Below are 24,024 nucleotides of genomic sequence, written 5' to 3' on the forward strand. Positions count from 1 at the left end.
CATGGGAGACGACGACAAAATTCTGACGGAGTCTGGTGACTCTACCACCAATCCTAATATGCTCCTCTCTAAATTAGTTACCACCAAGATGACCAAAGCTCTGTCCAAAGCTCAGGCTCCGACCATATCTCCTGAACCTGTGGCTGTCCCAATTGGCATCAAGTTGAATGGTTCCAACTATGCTTTATGGTACCAAGTTGTCAAGATGTACATCTCCGGCAAAGACAGGTTGGGCTACATCAATGGCAAGTTACCTCTGCCATCTCCAACTGACCCGTCCTTCCACAAGTGGCGCACTGACAACGCCATTGTCAAAAGCTAGCTGATCAACTCCATGGATCTAGCGTTAATAGGAAATTTCATTAGATTTTCCACAGCCAAACTGGTTTGGGTTGCTACCACCTATTTTGATGGTGGCAATACCTCTCAAGTCTATTCTCCTGCGAATCCAGGAAACCTTGTTCATGCCTTACTCAATCATCGCCGCGATGTGAACGGTGGTGCTTGGCTCCTCGAATCTGGAGCCACAGATCATATGACTTCTGATCTCGCGGATTTCTCCCACCACTCATCTCCAAGGCACACCAGCATTGCGAATGCTAATAAAGTCGTCTCACCTGTCACAAAGGTCGGATTTATACTCTATCACCCTCTCTTCATTTATCCAACACTCTACTTGTTCCCTCTTTATCCCACAAGTTATTATCTATTAGCCAAGTTACTACAGATCTAAATTGTGTGGTACTAATTTATCCCGATTTTTGTCTTCATCAGGATATTCTCACCAAGGAGATCATTGGGCGTGGTACTAAGATGGAGGGATTGTACGACATGGAAGATTTCAGTTTGGGTCGTGTGCATCACGAGTCTTCTTCACCTAGTTCCAAACCTCGATATGTTTGGCTGTGGCATCGTCGTTTGAGGCATCCATCATTCGGTTACTTACGCCATTTGCTTCCTAATGTATTCTCCAACGTGGATATTTTCTGAATTTAAATGTGATACTTTCATTTTAGCCAAAAGTCATCATGCTACTTATCCATTAAGCATGAATAAAAGTGATACACCCTTTGCTTTAATTCATTCTGATGTATGGAGACCCTCCCTTGTATCCACTACCTAAAGTGTATGTTGGTTTGTGATATTTGTTGATGACTACACCCGAATGACCTGGCTATATTTGATGAAACATAAGGATGAAGTGTTTCGTACTTTTCAGTCATTTCATGTTATGGTTCAGACTCAGTTTTCCGCTAAGATCCAGATTCTCCACTCCGACAATGGTGGCGAATATGTTAATGACCACTTTCATTCCTATTTTCAACATCATGGTCTTATCCACGAGACCTCATGTCCTTAAACCCCTCAACAAAATGAGGTTGCTAAATGGAAGAATCGACATCTTCTTGAAATTGGATGGGCTCTCCTCTTAGGCACTCATGTCCTTGTAAAACATTGGCCTGATGTTGTTACCATTGGCGTGCATTTAATCAACCGACTTCCATAAAAAATCTTAAATTTTAAGACCCCACTCCAGTCCTTGTCGGCCTTGGTCTCCTTACCTATGGCCATCATGCTCCCTCCTCGCATATTTGGGTGTGTGGCATATGTGCACCTCCCTAAGAACTAGCGCACCAAACTTGACCCATGTCCTATTCAATGACTCTTCTTGGGCTATGCTGCGCATCAAAAAGGCTACCACTCCTATGACCTTGCTATCAAGCGTACCTATGTGACTATGGATGTCACCTTTATGGAGTCCGAAGTGTTCTATCCTTCTTCGGCATCCAATTCTTCCCTTCAGGGGGAGACGCTAGATGAAGAGTTGAATTGGCTGAGTTTTGATTGGCTTGAAGATCGGAATGACACACCAATAATTAGCGAGGAATCTATGGATACATCTTCAGGGCCGGACATATCCTCTGAATCTAGAGGGCCTTCAGCAATTGAGCCCACACCATTAGGCGATGTACCAGATTCCCCCCATCTCTTAGTGCCTGCAGACCCATCTCTTGAGAATATTCCCGCAGTAAGCAATTCCACTACGCCCACATTTATGAATAACATCGATACTTCTGCTAGGTATATCTTACCTTTCAGGCATAATCGTGGCAAGCCACCAAACAGATACTCTTTAGATATTGAGGAAGGGAGGTCGAGGTATTCAATTGCCGACTATGTCTCCACTGAAAAGCTACCTAGACCTCTCAAGACATTCGCACATGAGCTTTCCACATCTCATATTCCCACTACAATTCTAGAAACATTAACGGATCCCAAGTGGACTCAAGAAATAAAGGAAGAAATGGGGGCACTACTAAAAAATCAACCATGGATCTTGGTTCTGCTGCCCAAAGAAAAGAAAACAGTCGAGTGCAAGTGGGTCTTCTCTGTCAAACATAAGGCAAATGGATCTATAAAATGATATAAGGCAAGGCTAGTAACAAAGGGATACACTCAAACATGTGGCGTAGATTATGAAGAAACTTTTTCTCCGGTAGCCAAGTTACATACAGTTAGGGTCGTGTTATCTCTCACAGCCAACTTGGATTGGCCATTGCATTAGTTTGATGTAAAGAACACATTTCTCCATGGTGATCTTGAAGAGGAAGTCTACATGGATATTCCTCCAGGTTACACAGCATCTTCAAAAGTTGAAGTCGTGTGCAAATTGCAGCGAACACTGTATGGACTAAAAAAATCATCTCGAGCATGGTTTGGACTGTTCAGTCTGGCAATGAAAAAGTATGGTTTCCGCCAATGTAATGTAGATCAAACATTATTTCTAAAGCACCAATAGGTCAAGGTAACAGTTTTAATTGTATATGTCGATGATATAATCATCACAGGGGATGATACGGAGGAAATCGCTAAGCTTCAAAAACAATTGGCAACCGAGTTCGAGATTAAAAATCTAGGAGGACTTAAATATTTCCTAGGACTAGAGGCGGCTAGATCAAGGCAAGTTATATTTCTTTCCCAACGAAAATATGTATTAGATTTGCTAGCTAAGGTAACACTCCAATCATTCAGAACCACAAGCTCGGTGAGTATCCAAGCCAAATGCCAACAGACAAAGGAAGGTACCAGAGATTAGTTGGTAAACTTATTCACCTCTCACATACTTGTCCAGATATTGCTTACACAATAAGTGTAGTAAGACAATTCATGCACCAACCCAGCAAGGACCATATGGAAGCAGTGATCCGGATTTTACGATACTTAAAATCCTCTCTGGGAAAAGGACTTATGTTTTTGAAAAATAACCATCTCAGAGTTATGGTTACATAGACGCAGATTAGGCGGCAAACACAAAGGACAGAAGATCCACCTCATGTTACTTCATGTTTTTCGAGGGGAATCTTGTTACATGGAGAAGTAAGAAGCAAAAGGCGATGGCTTTATCAAGTGCCGAAACAAAATTTCGTGGAATGGCTAAGGGACTTTGTGAACTCCTGCAGCTCAAAAGACTTCGAAATTAAATTGGGTTTGCTCCTACCTCCGAGATGGACCTATTTTGCGATAACAAGGCAGCTATCACCATTGCCCACAATCCTATCTAGCATAATCATATCAAACATGTGGAGGTTGACAGACACTTTATCAAAGAAAATCTCCAAGCTAAAATAATTCAATTTCCATTCGTGAAGTCCGAAGAACAACTGGCAAATATTCTTACAAAGGTCGTATCAAGCAAGAATTTCTACAACTTACTAGACAAGTTGCGCATTAAGGAGTTGGATGTTTCCACTTGAGGGGGAGTGTTGGCGTGAGTTGTCAAATAAAAAACAAATCAAAGAGATTATACAAATAAACCAATAAGAGAGATTATAGGAATAGTCATAACTGCAAAATCGCTTCCACCAAGGGATTAACCATGATTATGATTCCTAAAATCTGTATCATGATTTTATGCATGATTATAGCCATAAAATCTATATAACCAAGGATAGGGTTGTTAATCTCTCTACATATATTTGTACAATACCTTTATAAATCGATGAAATAAAAAGATAGAGAATTTGACAATTTCTTCACATAATTTGGCCTAAATTCATAGCTTAGACAATGTTGTCAATGAAAAGAAACAAGAAGAGACGAATTTATCAACAAAAAGCACTGACATGGTGGGTGAGAATGTGGAGAAGGTTTGACTCGGGAGTTGAATTGAATTTGTGGGACTCAAGATACCACTAACATTACTGTAGCAATACCATTTCCAAGGAAAAGCTTCTTTTTGGTTTGATAAGTTGTTGAGCAGTGGTCCCTTTGCTGAGTGTTCTTACACGGTCCATCATCATGAGTTAAAGATTCAAGACTACTCAGAGTTTGAGAATTGGGATACTAATATACTAAAAGAATTGGTAGGGATTCCTAAAACGGATAAGATTTTGTTGTCGTCTATAAAGCACAGAGCGGGGCCTGATGTGTTTATTTGAAAGCCTTCCATAAATGAAAAATTTTCAACCGCCTCGGCTTGGGAGGTGATAAGAATGAAAAGGGAGCAGTGCCCGTGGATGGAGTGGGTCTAGCATAAACTACTTCCTAAGAAAGTATCGCTGTGTATATGGAAAGTCGTGTTCAAATGTCTTCCTATAGATGAAAGAGTATGAAAACTGGGATTTGATATGGTCTCATGTTGAACCTGCTGCGTGGATCAAAAAGAGGAGTTTCTCAATCATGTTCTGAGTACGGGATCCATCGCAAGTATGGTTTGGAAGAGAGCAGTGTCTGTTTTGGGAATTCTAAATTTTGTGGTTGAACCATGGAGGGTGAAAATTAGTAGATGGTTCAGATGTACCAAAAAATCAAAACAAAAAGGTACGATCATCGGTTTGTTACCTACTATAATTTCTTGGAGACTGTGGCTTAAACGTTGTAAAGCCTGCATGGAAGATAAGTATTAGACAGGGAATGCAATTTAGTTATTTGTGAGGTTTTGGCTCACAAGAATTGCAGAAGGCGTCAAGTGAAAACGAAAACGCCGAAGTTTAGAACTCCTCGAAAAGTAGTCTGGGTTAAGCCTCCAGTAGGTTGGTTGAAGCTAAATATAGATGACTCTTATAGAGAGAATTCGGGTTCCTGTGGTGGTGGTGGTATCATCTGTGACTCATCGGGTAATATTAAGGCCGCTTTCTCTGAAAAATTTGAGCCAAGTACTAACAATGGAGCGGAGTTGCGGGTTCTTACTAGTGGTGTTCGACTCTGTAAAGAATTGGGATATCAGAATATTTGTATTGAAAGTGACTCGAAAGTGGTGGTGGGATGGCTCATATCTGGAATTTGTTTCTCCTGGTACTTATGGGACTTTTGGGAATTGTTAGAGGAAGAGTTACAAGGTCTTTAGTTCTCTATAAAGCACCAATTTAGAGAACGTAATCAGGTTGCAGATTTCTTGGCTCGTCATGGCGAGGGAGGCAACATGAGGAGATATTTTATAGGTGATGTGTTGCCGAGTAAAATAAGAGGTCTCATTCCGATGGATAAGTTAAGTATTCCAATCCTTCATCTTTAATTGTCATCTTTTGGTTTTACCTGTTTTTCCCCCGATTTATGTTTGCAGGTAATTGACATCATTTTGCAGGTAATTTGTTTATGTTTGTTTTGTTTGGTTTTGATACATATAGGCAGGTTTAGATTGTTTTAGTTGGATAATGGCACTGGTTTTTTAGTATTGGTTTTGATGCCTGAGATGTTTTTGATAGTTTAATTGTAAATCTCATGTGTCCTGCTTGTAACCACGGTATTCCTCCGCCATACGTGAGGGCTATCAATAAAATTGGGGTTTTCAAAAAAAAAAAAAAAAACTCTATTTTAAGCACTTCATAAACACCATTGCCGGACTGTTCAGAGTTTTATGTCATGGGTTTTTAAAAAAAAAATCTCATGGTCTTAATTTATGAGATTTTGGCTATTTACTTATAGTTTTTCTTTTAGTTTATTTAGTGAGTTATCTAGAGTCAAAACTAGTTTATTTTAAATGTTTTGGTCATTATTATTAAGGATAAGGTAGTAAGATCCCTGTATAAGCTTTGTAATGCTTCTCTTTGAGGACAAGTGAAATTGTAATGTCTTCTATATCTTGCTGAGTTTCCTATCTGTGAGGTAGGTAGTTGTCTCTTCCATACTTCACAGCTACTTTATTTTCTGCTTTTTTTAGATGATTTCAGCTGGATGGGCTTATTTTCATCCCTAATTTTACATAGGAAAACAAAACCTTAATTTACGTGAATAGAGGATTTCCCCTATACCATGATGTTTTCGCATCTTGCAAGCTTGTAACACGCTCAGATTGACATGTTGGAAGCAGTTGAAGAATAGCCAAAAGCAAAAACATCATGATGAGCTCTATGGTTCTCAACAAGGTAGTTGATAATGGTTTATTATGCTTCAAAGATTTAAGAATTAACCATCAAGCGTTGAGATGACTATAGCCCAATTTAAGAATGAGTTCAAATATGAAATTCAAAATAATACTTCTCAGGTACATAATTAGTTGATGCCAAGATGCAATTGAAGTGATTATTTTATGAGAGAAATAATTGATGTTTATGAGATCTGGTATCAAAGTAATGGAAACAGCTTTCATATCATCAAACAGCTAGTAGAGTTACCACAAGCTTTTCATAGCATCAAACAGCAAGTAGAGTTACCTAAAGAGGCAAATCAACAAGCTGAAAAATCTAAACAGGGGACTGCACTGCAAAAGCAGTGGGCCTGCAAACAAGAAGCATGCAGGAAAGCTTCAGAGTAAGATGATCAATTACAAGAGTGGAAGCTGTCTGCTGAATCACCTCTAACCACATATTAGGAGTCCAGGCACCAAGCTGGTAAGTAAGAAGTAGAAGCCTTTTTTCCCCAAGTAAAGGGGGAATAAAATGATCTAATGTAAAAGCTGAAACTAAGGGACACTGCTGGGGAAAAAAGGAATTGAAGATTTGGTGATTGAAAAGCCAATTAATTTTCCATATTCCACAGCCAGCCACAAACTAATTTTCCTAGAAGAGGCAAAAGCTATGGCCAGTGGAAGATAATTACTTTAAAAACAAATTATGCTTATTATTAATGGGATTCTAATTCTCCAAGGGGAAGTCATCCATATACAAGCAGAATAAACCATAGACGATCAATCACCACAAAACAAACTGTCAATAAAACCCACGAATGAATCAACATTGTCATAGAATATTCCATCAACCAAATGCAAGAAAGAACTACAACATTTCCAACAGAGTTTCAACTCCAAAATTTACTCGTTCTCCCTCCGAACAATCCAAATCAAACCTTGTGGGATGACATCCCAAGGTCTTTTGTCCCTTCTGCATGTAGAACCCCACATGCCATCAACTCACATTCAAGCTTTCATGCTGCCACACACCTGATGCTCAGTGAAGAGGAAACCAGACACGACAACCCCCTTGCCCATCTGCAATGGGAAAGGCGGTTCACCGTTTACACAATCTAACATAAAGAAAACATTTGTTTGCTGACATAAACCCGTCTCCATCAAGTTATCTACCTAAGAATTCTTTCACATGCCACTTCGAAAATGAAAAAAAGTGATCCTGGACGTTGCCTTCGTATCCAAATAGGACTTGACTTTACAGTTAAAAAAACTATAATTCTTAGAATGAATCCACCTGACCCTGTCATCCTCCATCCTTCACCCAACTCTTATGAAACAGTTCCAATGGATGATGACACTTCTCAGCTCTGGATCTCCAAAGTTTCTTCGAACACACAAATCTCATCTAACATGACCCCCTTCCCTCCAAATAAAATTTCTGTTTAGACCTTCATTGTTAGAATCCAAGCTAAAAATGTTTGGGACTCGGATTTTAAGTGGATAATTTTCATACGAGACAACAAAAAGGAAAAATCTACCATTATCAACCTAAAAAGCTGTGTTTGAGTAAAAACTCTTGCCACCCAGTCCTAATGATCTTTGACAAACTCAACCCATATGGACATCTAACAACAGACATCCACAAACCAATTATCATATGCCTCCCCATATTTTGCACTAATCAGCCTCCTCCAAAAATTATTCTTTTCCTAAATACAACTCCACAGACACTTCGTAATGAGCATCCTATTCATTGCCTAAAGATTTGATACACCTAAGACATCTTTTCTGTACAACAATCCCCCAATCTGACCATATCTGTGATACCTGAAAACACCTTCTTGCAAACCAAAAAAAGTCTCCGTAAACTTTCTTCTCTTAACTAGTGAAAGAATGACAAAAAAAAATGACAAGTAAACATGGGCATTTACAAAGTGCTTACAATCAAAGTCATCATTTGTTCTTTGGAGAACAACTTTCCTTTTAACCAGCCAGCTACTATTCAGAACTTCTCCCTCTCTTCCCCTCTAAAATTACATACTCTAAACCCTTGTAGCAGCCCTTCCTCTTCAGCTTTTCTCAATCTCTCACTGAGCATTTCCATTACCAAAATATTCCTAGTCCCAAAACCCTACTTGACAAGAAACCAACCAGCATCCCATTGACAAATGGAATACTTCAGAATGTAAGTGCACCACAGATCCACTACTCAATTTTCAGGCCAAAATGGGAACAAATTAATGGTGCAATCCCCAACAGTTTGAATAGCACGGCTGACAAGCACTTTAATGGTCATCAATTCTACTCCTAAAAGGGTGTGAAGTGCTATCAAGTTCAACCTCATCAGCTAAGCATGCAATCCAAAAAATTAAAATCATTCAATTCTATAGCAAAGCTCAAGAACAATTTTTTTTTCCATACAAGAATGTTTCAATCAGTAAAAGAAACGAGGCAAATTAATCAATTACAAAAATTTATTTGGTGGGATGATGGTGAAGGAGGTTTTAACTTTGATGATGAATTGAATTTGGGGCAACTTTGGCGTTGGGGGCTCAGGGCACATTCAGAGTTCAATAGCAATACTGTTTACTATAGCAACAAGTCTGCTTACAGAACTGTCGTGTTACTATCCAGTGTAACGCCCTGGGGTTTTTATTTTTTTTATTTATTTATTTTTGTGTGGGCCTTGTTTGAGGGATGTCCTGTAGTTTTTCCTGTATTTAAATTAGTCATTTAGCATTAATGCTAGTTTATTATGGTTGAGAATAACTGTTACTAGGATTGTTCTAGTAAGAGTCTTATACAAACTTTGTAATGCTTATCTTCAAGGGTGAAAGAAATTTTCATAAACCCTAGAATACTTTCTATGCCTCAGGTATCACTCCTAAGAAACTACCCGTGAGAGGCAGGTAGTTTTCTATAAAGAAAACTCTATTTTCTGCTTTTTAAAGGATTCCATATTTGGTTTGGTTTAGTTTCAGGCTTTGAGCCCTAGTTTCAGAAATCACAATCCACAAAAACCTTAAGCCTAATTTACAGTAACTAATGTCAGTATAGGGTTGAAAAAGTAAAAGCAATCATCTTAGTCTGTATATTTGACCTAAGGGCCTGGCCAATGCCTTTGGAAATAAGAACTACTTTTGAAATGAATTTCCCAGTGTTTTAGTTGCTAATCATTTTCAGACTGCATTAATTTATAAAATTTGATCTGAAGGATTTTCTTTAACTTGAAATTGGAAGAACCAAACTGTGTCAAAATTTTCCACTTTTGCAATCTGCTTTTGGAAGGGAGATTTGACTATTTTTTTCTTTAGGAATTTTATTTATTTTTTCAAGCATGTTTAAAGAGCTCAAATAAGTAGCATTTCCTTACATGTAGAATGTTAAATAAATGGAAAGGAATAACAAAAATAAATGCAATAAGCTCTTGATTCTGCTGCAAATCAAGTACCAGAATACCAAATAGAACAATATTTTCATTAGACCATGCCTTCTTTTGCACTTGTCTTGAAGCCTAGCTTAAAAGCATATGTCTTGCTCATGCAGGTCCCCTCACCTGAGGCTATCCCAGGTGCTAGCCCTTTTTCCTTGGCATCAAATGTGCACTTTTAACAACTATTCCCTCTTACCATACGCATTAAATGGAGGTGATGCAACCCCATTCATTGTGATCCAGCTGGAATAGCATCAGCTAAAATTTTTTTGATTTTTTTTAATAAAGAGAATGCAGTAACAAATTGGATAGACAATTATTACTCTACCAAATTCAAAGCTCTGTGCTCTTTTACAAATATAAAAATAATCTCAGATGGATCCCCACCTCACCAAACAGGAGGATTAGTGTCACCGAAATAAGAATAGCACCCCAAGCTGAAACCAAACCATCAAGAAAAATGGGAAGTGCCTGAAAAAATAAAGTAACCATATCAACAGTAGTAATCTGTTTTTCAACTCTCATGATAAGTCGCTGCCTAGATTGTACCTCCATAGCAGCCGCATTGCAAATAAGGAGGGTGCAAAGCAATAAATGCTGATTTTTGACAACTGGCAGTATCTTTGCTGTTACAACAAAGTCAAGCAGTCAGTATGTGCCAATTAAACTAAAAAGTTCCAAACAAATAGTATCATTAGGTTGTACTAGACGTTGCTAAGTTCAGAAGCACTACTACCATATTCTAATTATTGATATTGACAGTTTAAATCACAATACAAGGGTAGCCCTTGGATCAATGGTGAGGTTGCTCCTTTGTGATTGGCAAGTCACGGGTTTGAGTCCAAGGTAACTGCCACTCTGCATATAAAAGCATGGGAAAGGCTGCGTAAACTGTGATGACCCTTCTTGTACCCTCACAAAGTGGGGAGCCTTGTGACCCAGGGATGCACCCTTTTAGTTTAAATTACAACACAGTTTTTTTATCATGTTACTGGTATTTCTTTTTCTTGGCGTGTCCATAGGTTCCTACTAATATCAACCAGACAATAACAACAAAACTCCTTCTTTTCTGCATGGCAACGTGTCACGGTCCGACTATTTTCACACCCTTGTGAAGGGCCGTGTGGCACTAGCTAAAGCACTCTTGTTTAACTAGCCAGCCTATCGTTTACCACCATTCATCCACAAAACACTTTCATTAGCATTCAATCAAATGGCAGCGGAAACAGTAGGCATTCATGAAAGCAGTGGCAAGCAAGCAGTAAACATTGAATCTACGCAATTCATTAACAACACCTCCGCTGACATCGTGTGCTTAGCGAGGGAGGCAAGCAGGCTAAACACATTGACAATAGCTAGTGAGTTCTACAATGACTGATGAACACTCACCCTCCACTAAAGAGCTTTCTAGGCCATTCCCACTCTAGTACTAGGAAACATCAAAGTGACCAAGGAATCATACTACCTTTTTGACATACAAAGACACTACTAGCAAAAAATAACCCTACACTAGTATTTACATGATGGAAACTCATCCCAAGCACACGAGATAAGCGGTCACAGGCAAGCATAATGCCCTGAACAAGCTTAGCTCATGACTCAACGAGTAATAACGATGCATGACAACAACAATAACAAAACCAAGCCTTAAGTCCCACTAGGTGGGGTCGACTACATGAATCCTTTTCCGCCAATTTATGCGATCATGAACAATTTCTTTCAACAAATTCAGGGCTATTAAATCCTCACTCACTATCTCATTCCAAGTTATTTTAGGTCTATCCCTACCCCTTCTACTACCCCTCACAACAATTAACTCATTATTCCTCACCAGTGCGCTATGTGGCCTAAGTTGTAGGTGCCCAAACCATTTGAGTCGTCCCTCCCTTATCTTATCTTCTATAGAAGCTACGCCTAACTTACTGCGAATATGTTCATTTTTTAATTTATCTTTCAATGTTATACCTTTCATCCATCTAAGCATTCTCATTTCAACAACTTTCACTTTTTGGATATGTTGTTTCTTAGTTGCCCAACATTCAGATTCATATAGCATAGCTAGTCTTATAGTCTTCCTATAAAACTTTCCCTTTAATTTTAAGGGTATTCTACGATCACAAAGCACACTTGAAGCACTTCTTCATTTTACCCAACCTGCTTTAACTTTATGCATTACATCCTCTTCAATTTCTCCTTCAGCTTGCATAATAGATCCAGGGTATCGAAATCTACAAGTGCTATTCATTTCTATATCATCAAGTCTAACTATATCCAATATTCCTCCTACTATTATTTAAATTATATTTCATATATTCTGTCTTATTTCTACTTATCCTAAGGCCTCTAGATTCTAAAAATTCTCTCCATAATTCTAACTTAGCCTGTACTCCACCCCTAGTTTCATCAATCAATACAATATCATCTACAAACAACATAAACCATGGAATCTCATTTTGGATACTCCTAGTTAGTTAACTCATCACTAAAGCAAAAAGATAAGGGTTCAAAGCAAATTCTTGATGTATACTTATTGTGATTGGAAATTCTCTAGTCTCTCCACCTATAGTCCTTATACTAATCATTACACCATTGTACATGTAGACACCCTATTTTGTCCTAGGGCCAATTTTACAAAAGACAAATTTTATATTACAATAATTATAGCCGAAAATACAAAGGTACAAAAATACAAAGGAATTTTGAATTACAAAAATACATTTAAAAAAAAAAACACACACAACAGAAACTAAAATCAATGCAGATGTCTTGGGACTCTGCTAATCTGCACGTCTGCATAAGGAGCAAAGAGAAAGTAAATATACACATAAGAACTTAGCCGTTATAAAATTGGTTGAGGGTTTGAAATTAAATGCCTCCCTAAGCCTATAAATTGAGGCTCGGGGAAAGTAGTGGAGATCATGGACAGAAGGAAGAGAGCGCTGGATGGAGCGTAGAAGGTAGCCGAAAAAAAAAAATGCTGAGAAAAAGAAAAGAGGGAGATATAATTGGAGAGTACCCAGAGAGAAAAGGTGGAGATGATCAAAGAGTACCTAGAGAGATCACCCTAGGCAATCTGAAGCTGCAATATAGTCAGAGGGGTCATCCTTGCTAACCTGAAGCAGTTAGAAGCCACTCGGAAGCCAGTCAGGAGGCTATTGTAGATTATTCAAGCAGTCCATGTAAAACATAAATAAATTGCCTCAAATAAAATTATGATTATATTTATTTAAGTAATATGAAAGGTTTTAAATTATGATTATATTTATTTACATGATATGAAAGGTTTTTAAATATAATAATGTTATAATAATATTGGTTTCCCAAATATGAAGAGTCTATTTACAATAATGACTTCTAATGACTTCTCGGAATTTGAGAAGTCATAGTTATGATAAGTAATGAATGTTAATTAATCACTTGATGGAAGTGATTAGTATATAATGGTGGTTGGGGCTGGTCTATCTCATTCTAGGAAGCTTGTGCTACTTTTCCATCAAATTAAGAAAAGCACAAGGAAACGTAAGGTTGTGAGATAGAAACACATCCCAAGGATATACACTTGGAAGCATGGATCAAGGTATTGGTTTCTTGTTTGTTGTATAAAATTATGAGTTTCGAAGATCCAATGATTAAATCATGTTTATACTAAACTTACATGTGGTATCAAAGCATGATAAGTAGAAAGTCTTTACCCAATTCATTGTGGATGTACACTTTAAAAATTGCCATGTATGTATTAAACCGTGTTCCTAGGAAGGCAGTTCCAAAGACACCATTTAAGCTTTGGACTGGCAGGAAACCAAGTTTGCGACATCTGCATGTTTCGGGTTGTCAGGCAGAAATTAAAACTTATAATCCACAAGAAAAGAAGCTGGATGCAAGAACAATCAGTGGTAATTTCATTGGTTATCCAGAAAAAGCGAAAGGGTATATATTTTATTGTCCTAATCATGTCACAAGAATAGTTGAAACTGGAAATGCTAGGTTCATTGAGAATGATGAAACTAGTGAGAGTATGGTTCCATTAAATGTGGAAATTAAGGAAATTACAACTCCCACTATTCAAAATAAACCTATTATAGAAAAACCACAAGAGGTCGCGTTAAGGCGATCTCAAAGAGAAAAGAGATCTGCTATCTCGGATGATTATATGGTTTATCTTCAAGAGTCAGATTTTGACTTAGGAATTGAAGATGATCCAGTTTTGTTTTCATAGGCCATTAGCTATGATAATTCTAATAAATGGTTGGATGCCATGAAAGAAGAGTTAAAGTCTATGGAACAAAATGAAGTCTAGGATCTTGTAGAATTGCCAGAAGGTTGCAAGAGAGTTGGATGTAAATGGGTTTTTAAAACCAAACGAGACTCTCGTGGTAACCTTGAACGTTACAAGGCTAGACTTGTTGCTAAAGGCTTTACTCAGAAAGATGGTATTGATTATAAAGAGACCTTTTCACCGGTCTCTAAGAAAGATTCTTTTAGAATCATTATGGCTTTAGTAGCTCATTACGATTTAGAGTTGTATCAAATGGATGTGAAAACTGCCTTTCTAAATGGGAATTTAGATGAAGATGTTTATATGGATCAACCATTGGGTTTTATAGTTGAAGGGAAAGAAAATTTGGTGTGTGAACTTCAGAAGTCAATATACAGACTTAAACAAGCTTCCCGACAATGGTATCTTAAGTTTAATAATACCATTGGTTCCTTTGGATTTAAAGAAAACACTATGATCGGTGTATATATCTGAAGATTAGTGGGAGTAAGTTTATATTCCTAATTCTGTATGTTGATGACATTTTGCTTGCAACTAATGATCTTGGTCTGTTACATGAGACTAAAGAATTTCTCTCTAAAAACTTTGAAATGAAAGATATGGGAGAGGCAAAGTATGTGATCGGAATAGAAATATTTCGAGATCGGTCCCAAGGACTGGTTGGTTTGTCTCAGAAAGGTTATATAAATAAAGTTTTAGAGAGATTTAACATGGACAAATGCTCATTATCACCCATTCCAATTCAGAAAGGAGACAAGGTTAGTCTCATGCAATGTCCTAAAAATGATCTGGAACAAAGGCAAATGAAGGATGTACCTTATGCATTTGTTGTTGGGAGCTTGATGTACGCTCAAACGTGCACAAGGCTTGACATTAGCTTTGCAGTTGGAATGCTCGGAAGATATCAAAGTAATCCAGGAATGATTCACTGGAAGGCTGCAAAGAAAGTTCTAAGATACTTGCAAGGAACGAAAGATTACAAGCTTATGTATCGAAGGTCTGATCATCTTGAGGTGGTTGGATATTCGGATTCTGATTTTTCTGGGTGTGTGGATACAAGAAAGTCCACATTTGGCTATGTATACTTGCAAGCCGGAGGAGCAATTTCATGGAAGAGTGAGAAGCAGTCAATAATTGCTGCATCCACTATGGAAGCTGAATTTGTAGCTTGCTTTGAGGCTACAGTTCAGGCTAATTGGTTGCGGAATTTTATTTCGGGACTTGGAATAGTCGATAGTATCGCCAAGCCACTGAAAATTTATTGTGATAATTCCACAGCTGTCTTCTTCTCTAAGAATGATAAGTATTCCAAGGGTGCTAAACATATGGAATTGAAATACTTTGCTGTTAAAGAAGATGTACAGAAACAAAAGGTGTCTATTGAACATATTAGCACTGATTGTATGATAGCAGATCCTTTGACGAAAGGATTGCTGCCCTAAACATTTATTGGTCATGTTGAAAAGATGGGTATTATTGAATCTTAATGTATGTTCTTCAATTGATATTTGAGCTCGATAATGAAAATGTTTCTATTATTTTTGTTTTCCATTTTGTATACATAATTGTTATGGAATAATAATAACATAATTAAAGTTGGACCTAATGTATGCCTCTCAACTAAAAATCATTATATGTAGTGGAACTTGTATTGTAGTGCATGGAAGGAACTATGTTAATAAATGTGATATGGAACCGCCATGACTCCTACAAGTTTTCTACATATTAATGATAACTAATGTATGCATATTATGATCAACTATGTTAAGTAATTTCACTTGAGCCAAGTGGGTGAATGTAAGACATAAATAAATTGCCTCAAATAAAATTATGATTATATTTATTTAAGTAATATGAAAGGTTTTAAATTATGATTATATTTATTTACATGATATGAAAGGTTTTTAAATATAATAATGTCATAATAATATTGGTTTCCCAAATATGAAGAGTCTATTTACAATAATGACTTCTTGGAATTTGAGGAGTCATAGTTATGATAAGTTATGAATGTTAATTAATCACTTGATGGAAGTGGTTAGTTTATAAAGGTGGTTGGGGCTGGTCCTATCTCTTCCTAGGAAGTTTGTGCTACTTTTCCATCAAATTAAGAAAAGCACAAGGAAACGTAAGGTTGTGAGATAGAAACACAGCCCAAGGATATTCACTTGGAAGCACGGATCAAGGTATGAGTTTCTTGTTTGTCATATAAAATTATGAGTTTTGAAGATCCGATGATTAAATCATGTTTATATTAAACTTACAGTCCAAATAGAAGCAAAAGAAGCAGTAATAATTTCCAAAGAAGAGCAAATCAAATTAAGGGCAATTTCTCAGTAGCAGTATCATTATATTTCCATAAGGAGGCATCGGTTTTCTAAAGATGAAAGAGTGGAAGATAGAGGTAGGTCTTTATACTTATTTATTTACTTATTTATTTTTAATATGTACTATTTACTTAATATTCATTCAAAACGGGAATAGGAATATATTAAAATCAGTCTGATCCAACCCGTGAGTTCGGATCCGATCCGTTAACTGGATTCATGACTTGACCCGTTGGCCTAGGTCTATCTGGACCTAATTCCATGAACCCATACCATTGTTAAAAGAACCCCAAGCCCCTTTTTCTAAAACAAACATGCTAGGCTGAAATTTGAAAGCCTCGGGCTCATTTTAAAATAAAGAGGGCCAGACCCCTAATTTTTAAACAAAAAAAAAAAAAAAAAGGCTCGGGGCCCAATCTTTAAACCCATGACTTCTAGCCCATTTTCAAAATGAAGGACCATAAGCCTCAATTTTTAAACACCCAAGGCCTCAATTTTTAAGCGCCCAAGGCCCAAATTTTTTAAATACTCAGAGCCTAATTCTTTACAAAGCCCACATAATTTTTCTTTTTTAAATATATATATAGGGTCCAAGGCCCAAGTTTTATAAAGCCCATTTTTAAAGCTCATTTTATTTAAAGTTTAACGTAGGCCCAAAATATTTTAAAACGCAAAGCCGACTCCTTTTAAAACAAGCTCAAGCCACTGTTTTTTTTTTTTAAGGAGCCAACCCATCTTTAAAATATAAATCAGGCCTACCAGGTTTTAAAAAGAAGGCCCACAATTTAAAATAAGACCAGACCCAATAAAAATTCTCCAATGGTAAAATAAGCCCAACCCACTAATAATGAAAAAAAAAAAACCACCAACGGCCTGGGCCCAAATTTTGAAACAAGCGCTGCAATGGGTCAAGTCATCCGAACTCAACCCCTATGGGTTGAGTCACATTCGAGCTAACTCAATGGGTTAGCCCAGCTTGGTGAGTCAACTCACCCAAAATCCCAAAACAACACAATTCAAATGAAAACACAGATCAAGGTGATCTGTGCAATCCAAAAATAACAAAAATGAAATTAAAAAAAAATGAAAAGAGGAGGAAACTCATCTAGGGAGATCATGGGAGGATCTCCGATCCTTCTAACCTGCAAAACAAACATGAGAAATAAACACAAGAAAAAGGGGCATATCACATGTTAGATCAAAAGAAAAAAAATACAACAACAACAACAAAAAATCGGAGTAGATCCGAGGAGGGTCGGGTGAGCAGAAGAGATTTCCGTCTTCGAAGACAGTGGCGACTTCTTCGGCATCGGAGCTGGGATCCGGAGCATCGGCAGCGGCAACAGCAGTGATGCAGCCTGGACGAAGAGATTGAGAGAGAGCGGAGAGACCCACGGAGGTGAGAGAAAAGAGAGGAAAGAACAGAGAGGTTGGGAGAGTAGAGAAATTGAGAGCGAGAGAGAGAGAGAGTGGTCTTTCAAGAGAGAGTGGAGTGAATAATTTTATATATTAAATTGATAGTGAAGAGATTGGGAGAGAAGAGAGATTGAGAGAAAGAATTTGAAAGAAAGGAAAAGAAGAAAAGAGAGGAAAAGTGGGAATAAAATATGTATGTGGGGAGTAAAGAAATAGAAAAAGAAATAAAAGAATACTCCTTTCTAGATAAAAGAAAAATAAAATATATATTATAAAATGTTAGACCAAATAGTTAAAGGTCTTTCATTCCTACTATATTTTGATGTTATCAACCCATTAGCTGCTCTCAAGGTCACTAACGTTTTTCTAAGATATGTTTCAGGTATACAGAATGGCATCTGAACCAACAAACAGTCAAAGCAACTTATATCATAACCAGAAGCACAAGTCTCTCAAAGCATTCATGAACAATACAAATGTGCAAAAGTCATCTGAAAAATGAGCGTGTAAAATAAAAGAGATATCATCTTGTAAATATCCTCTACATAGAGTAAAACTCAATACTAAGAGCAAGAAAGGGGCGTATCACACACACACAACAAAATACTAGTAAAGTCATTTAAAAGTGTATAAAGAAACCCCCAAACGTACAAGAACCTCCTTAGAAACTTAAAAGGACAAAATATTAAGAAGGAGGATCTCGTCGACGAACACAGGTTCTCGTCGACGAAAATATACCGAGGGGCATCTGAATTCAGAACCAGCAACTCGTCGACGAACACAGGGCTTCATCGATGAAATTGCTGAATAGATCGTCGACGAACACAGGGCTTCGTCGATGAAATTGCTGAATAGATCATCGACGAAAAGATACCGAGAGGTACTTGAATTCAAAACCAGCAACTCGTCGACCAACACAAGGCTTCGTCAACGAAATTGCTGAATAGATCGTCAACGAACACAGGGTATCGTCGACGAAAAGATACCGAGAGGTACCTGAATTCAGAACCAGCAACTCGTCGACGAACACAGGGCTTCGTCGACGAAATTGTTGAAGAGCTCGACGACGAACACAAGGCTTCGTCGACGAACGTTGGGCAGCAGCGAACATTAAATGCTGCAAACGGCTATTTTTGAATTTTGTCTTACATTCATAAATGCCCAACGGCTCTCCAGCGTTGCTCTTGCCCATTTAATGTATAAATAGAAGTAAATAGCATTTACTTCACATCTAGAGAAATCATATTGAAAGAAGAACATTCATTGGTGTTGTCATCTTTAGGGTTTACTCACAAACTCACTTCCCCTCTTCTTGCTACTCTTAGTATTGCATTCACTCTATTGACAGAGGATCTTGAGTAAGGATTTTATTGGTTTAACTACCTCAAGAGAGTATTCAAGCTTACATTTAATCTTCATCTACTCTTTTGTAAACAAAGGCTCTTTGTGGGCTGTTTTTGGGTGTCTCTAAGTGAGCACCTTGCTGAAGCTCTTTGTGAGCTGGTGTGTATTGGTTTCTCCGCCCGAAGGAGGATTTTAGTGGATTTTGGGAATCCTTGAGTTGGTCTCAAGGCGTGGACGTAGGCGGGGTGCCGAACCACATAAATATCAATGTGTTAAGCTTTCCTCTCTCTTATCTCATTTATATTGTTATTGTGATTTGCTACATTTCCTTTTACACAACAATTTTATGCACTTGCTCTTGGTAAGATTTCTGTGTTTGTAGAAAGTAATCATATCACTGAAGAAAGTCTATTCACCCCCCCTCCAGGCCAACATAAAATATTAAAGGGGATTGGATTTATCTGAAACGTAAGATCTTCGAATGGCCCTGATTGTGCCACATCAACGATCTGGGTCACCTTGGACCGCCAAACCGATGGTCAACACGCGGCTAATGACACCGCTCTGATGTCATGCCTTGCAAGATATTTATTACGCATACATATATATATATATATATATATATATATATATATATATATATATATATACATATATTAGTATGGACACGTGGTCTTACCCGAAAGACGACACATGGCCTGTGTTGATCTTGAGTGGTTCCCCTTGAACCAGTCGACCCCCACTAAACCGGTTTTGAAATGGTATCTTGTATTTTCTTATTGATTTTCTTACTATTTTATTTATTTGAAAATTCGGGAAAAATATGGAAAAATCACAATAAATCAAGAAAAATAAGAAAAAAATTTTGAGGTCAGAAAATTGTTTTTACACACGTTTCATCCAAAAAAATAGAAAATGGTTCCCAAAATCTCCCAAAAAATTTTGAAAATATGGTTTAATATTTAGAAAAGTTCTATAAAAATTTTTGAAATAAATCTATGTGTTATTTTCATAAAATATTTTCTCGATTTTAATCCCTATGATTACAAAAAAAAAGGGCATGGGCTTTTTCAAGCCTCCAATGCCTTAGTTCTAAGGGATATTTTATTATAAATATACTATGTAAAAAAATATGAATATTTTTGTGGTCTATTTAAATTTACAAAGGGAGTAAAACAAAAGGCTATTAAAATTCAAATTAGAGATAATTCTTAATTAATTAGGTACCGTTCGTAGAACGGGTGTGTAGGGGGTGCGAATACCTTCCCCTCGCATAACCGAACTCTCGATCCCAGTCCTAGTATACGCAGACCGATACTATTCTTAATTGAATAGTAATAAGGTATTCTAACCGCACCAAGAAAATAGGTTAGTGACGACTCCAAGTTTCAAAATATTTTCAAAAATCATATTTTATTCACACCTTGTGGTTCACGAGACACCTCGCTCCTAGGATGTTGCGACGATACATATCCTTAATGACGTCAATATACCTATTACATACACCCTTTTTTTTTTTTTTTTTTTCCTAAAACCCACCATAGAACTTCTCTAGGTACCCTATCATACGCTTTCTCTAAATCAATAAATACCATATGCAAATCCCTTTTCTTTTTACTAAAATTTTTCATTAATCTTCTTAAAAGATATATAGCTTCTGTAGCAGATCTCCCAAGTATAAAACCAAATTGATTTTCTGAGACCTTTGTTTCTGACCTTAATCTTTGTTCAGCTTCCCTTTCCCACAGTTTCATCGTATGACTCATAAGTTTAATTCCGTAATAGTTATTACAATTTTGAATATCTCCTTTATTTTTGTATATAGGTATTAAAGTGTTTTTCTTCCATTCATCTAGCATTTTCTTAGTTTTTATAATTGTGTTAAATAAATTAGTTAACCATATAATTCCATTATCACCTACGACCTAAGCATTTCCAAACTGCAATTGGAATGTTATACGATCCTATATTTTTTCCATTTTTCGTCTTTTTAAGTGCAAACTTAACTTCGTCAACTCTAATCTTGGGAATAAATCTCATATTTTTAGTCTTTTCCTCATTTGTCAATTTTAAGTTTAAGTCTTCTATTTGGTTTTCATTAAATAGCTTACTAAAGTAACTCCGCCATATTTCTTTTATATTTTCTTCCTTAACCAAGACAATACTATCCTCACTCTTTATACATTTTACAATACCTAAGTCCTTGCTTTTTCTTTCTCTAGCTCTAGCAAGTTTAAATATACCTCTTTCCCCTTCTTTTGTATCTAATCTATCATACAAATTATTAAATGATCTATATTTAGCTTCACTAACAACTTTTTTTTGCTTATTTTCTTACCTCTTTATACATTTCAAAGTTATCCATTTTTCTATATTTTTTTTCATGTTTTATACAAATTCTTTCTGTCGTTACGACTTTTTGAACATTTTGATCCCACCACGAACTTTCTTTGCTATTCAAGAATCTTCCTTTTGACTCACCTAAAATCTCTTTTGTTGTTTTTTTAATAGAGCTAGCTATCCTACTCCAAAGAGTGTTTGTGTCTCCACTACCCTCTATAGTCCAATTACCATCTTCGATCATTTTATCTTTAAATTCTTATTATATTTGCTCTATTTAGGTTCCATCACATAGTTCTCTTACACTGATTTATTTTATCCTTTCTCTTCCATTTTTTAATACATATATCTAACACTAAAACTCTATGTTGTGTGGTTAAGCTTGCTCCTGAGATAACTTTGCAATCCTTACATGATAAACAATCTACCCTCCTAGTTAATAGAAAATCTATTAAACTTTTCTTTTGTCCACTTTTGAAGGTTATTAAGTGTTATTCTCTCTTCTTAAAGCATTTATTCATTGTAATAAAATCATATGACATAGCAAAGTCTAAGATCATCTCCCCAGACTCATTTTTGTATCCATATCCATTTCCTCTATGTATCCTCTCATAACCTTTATTATCCCTTTCAATGTGTTCATTCAAATCTGCTCCTATGAATATTTTTTAGTCTCTGATATACCTTGTATAATACTATCCATATCTTCCCAAAATTGTCTCTTAAGAATTTCTGATAAGCCTGCTTGAGGAGTATAAGCACTAATGATATTTATTATCTCTTAACCTAAGATCATCTTGATTTTTATAATTCTATCCCCTACTCTATTTACATCTACAACACTATCTTTTAAGTTTTTGTCTACAATAATTCCTGCCCCATTCTTATTTTTTTCTTTTTCAGTGTACCAAAGTTTAAATCCTGATTTATCAATTTCTCTAGCTTTCTCCCCCACCCACTTAGTTTCTTGAAGGCAAATTATATTAGTTTTTCTTCTAATCATTGCGCCCACAATTTCTATGCTTTGGCCTGCAAGTGTCCCTATATTCCAAGTTGCTAATCTAATCCTAGTCTCCTAAACTAACTTCTTTACCCACCCACGTCCAAAATGATGCGAGAACCCTCGCATATTTGACAATGCACCCAGGTGCTGACACGTCCCATCGCTTCGGGGCGACGACCTAGCTCAATCTCACCTACTTTTCGCTACACCCAGGTGGTACAAGTGCAACGCGTCACTCGTAGAAGATGCCCAAGCAAAAAATTGGTAAGGATTAATATCATAGTGATCTAACAAGTTTTACGTTGCCTATCAGCTACCTAACGCAACCCTCCTCCTTTACCAGGCTTGGGACCGACTGTGTATGAAAAGATTAGGGCATCAAGTGCATCACAAGAGGAGTTATAAACCAGCTATTCAACAATGCCAAATTTTCTGGTTCTCACAGATAGACTATCGTTTTTTTGCCTCCTAATTATTCACAATTTTTTTTAACTGTAAAATATCACTTGTTAACAAGAAGGCAAGCAAACAAGTAACATAATACACCATTGTAAAAGTAATGGACCTTCCATATAAGCGATAACAGTCAAGAAGACAATTTCAAAACCTAGAAAGCAACAAACAATATTGCTCTGCAACCCTTTCTACTGTATATTTTATTTAGTTCAGTTCTGAAACAAGCTAACATTTAGAAAGCAAATTATAGGTCTTACATTTAATTGGTTCTTATTGGGAAACCATATGCTTAACCTGGCCACCAATGTATATCAAGCTTTAACACTCCCCAGCATGTGCTAGCCCCATTTCGAACATGTAAGTAAACAAACCATGAATAAAACCCATTTAAGGAATAATTTACAAATAGATGACAAAAGCAAGCAACAGGAATTGATCTAAGAACCTACTGAAAACTAGACACCATGTTAGATCACCATTTGACCCAAAAGCAAGCTAAAGTATTACATTATGGGCTAACAGCATATATCAAGCCTAAACAGTTCAGTTGCCAATTTTCCTATTCTCCTGAAATATTAAAAAAATGCCCATGAAATATATTTGCCATAACATATCAGTGATAAGCCTTGTCATCCATAACAGGTCATATCTTTTGAATTTCATTTTTCCTGTTCTTATCTTATCCCTACATCTCTACACATATTATTAACAATGTATCATCATAAATATTATACACAGCACTGACTATGAGTGTGGGTGAATCGGGTGATCACCCTTTATTCAGAATTTCTTGATTCTTCTATTTTATGGCCATAATGGTACCAAATTCCCACGGGCAGAATTTGTTTTTCAAGTCATGCTGTATTTGATGATTCCAAATTCCCATATGCATCTTGATGTAGGACAAGTATGGGAAGTCAGAAATAGAGAGAGAATTGAGAGAATTAGACGAAGAAGAAGAAGAAGCAGCAGCACCAGGACAGAACAGAGAATTTAGAAACAGAAAAGGGGAAAGAGACGGACTTAGGAGAGAGAACAGAACAAAGATGAAAAAGAAGGGGGAGGAAGAAGAGAACCAGCGGG

The 24,024-nt window shown here is 36.8% G+C and overlaps 1 protein-coding gene across 3 annotated transcripts in view; it reads right to left on the reverse strand.

Moving 5' to 3' along the window:
- LOC131164048 (DUF21 domain-containing protein At2g14520-like) overlaps nucleotides 1–24,024 on the reverse strand; it is an 89,273-nt gene that overhangs the window by 41,097 nt on the left and 24,152 nt on the right. For 2 of the 3 annotated variants that reach the window (XM_058120975.1, XM_058120977.1), the window contains exons 2-3: nucleotides 10,329–10,405; nucleotides 10,167–10,250 (exon numbers count right to left, since the gene is read on the reverse strand). In XM_058120975.1, the coding sequence (XP_057976958.1) occupies nucleotides 10,167–10,250; nucleotides 10,329–10,405 (161 nt within the window). Of the gene's footprint in view, nucleotides 1–10,166; nucleotides 10,251–10,328; nucleotides 10,406–17,486; nucleotides 17,847–24,024 lie in introns of those variants that run through there. The other variant, XM_058120976.1, reaches the window with a different exon arrangement.

Source organism: Malania oleifera, chromosome 9 (genome assembly GCF_029873635.1).
Source record: "Malania oleifera isolate guangnan ecotype guangnan chromosome 9, ASM2987363v1, whole genome shotgun sequence".
NCBI lineage: Eukaryota > Viridiplantae > Streptophyta > Magnoliopsida > Santalales > Ximeniaceae > Malania > Malania oleifera.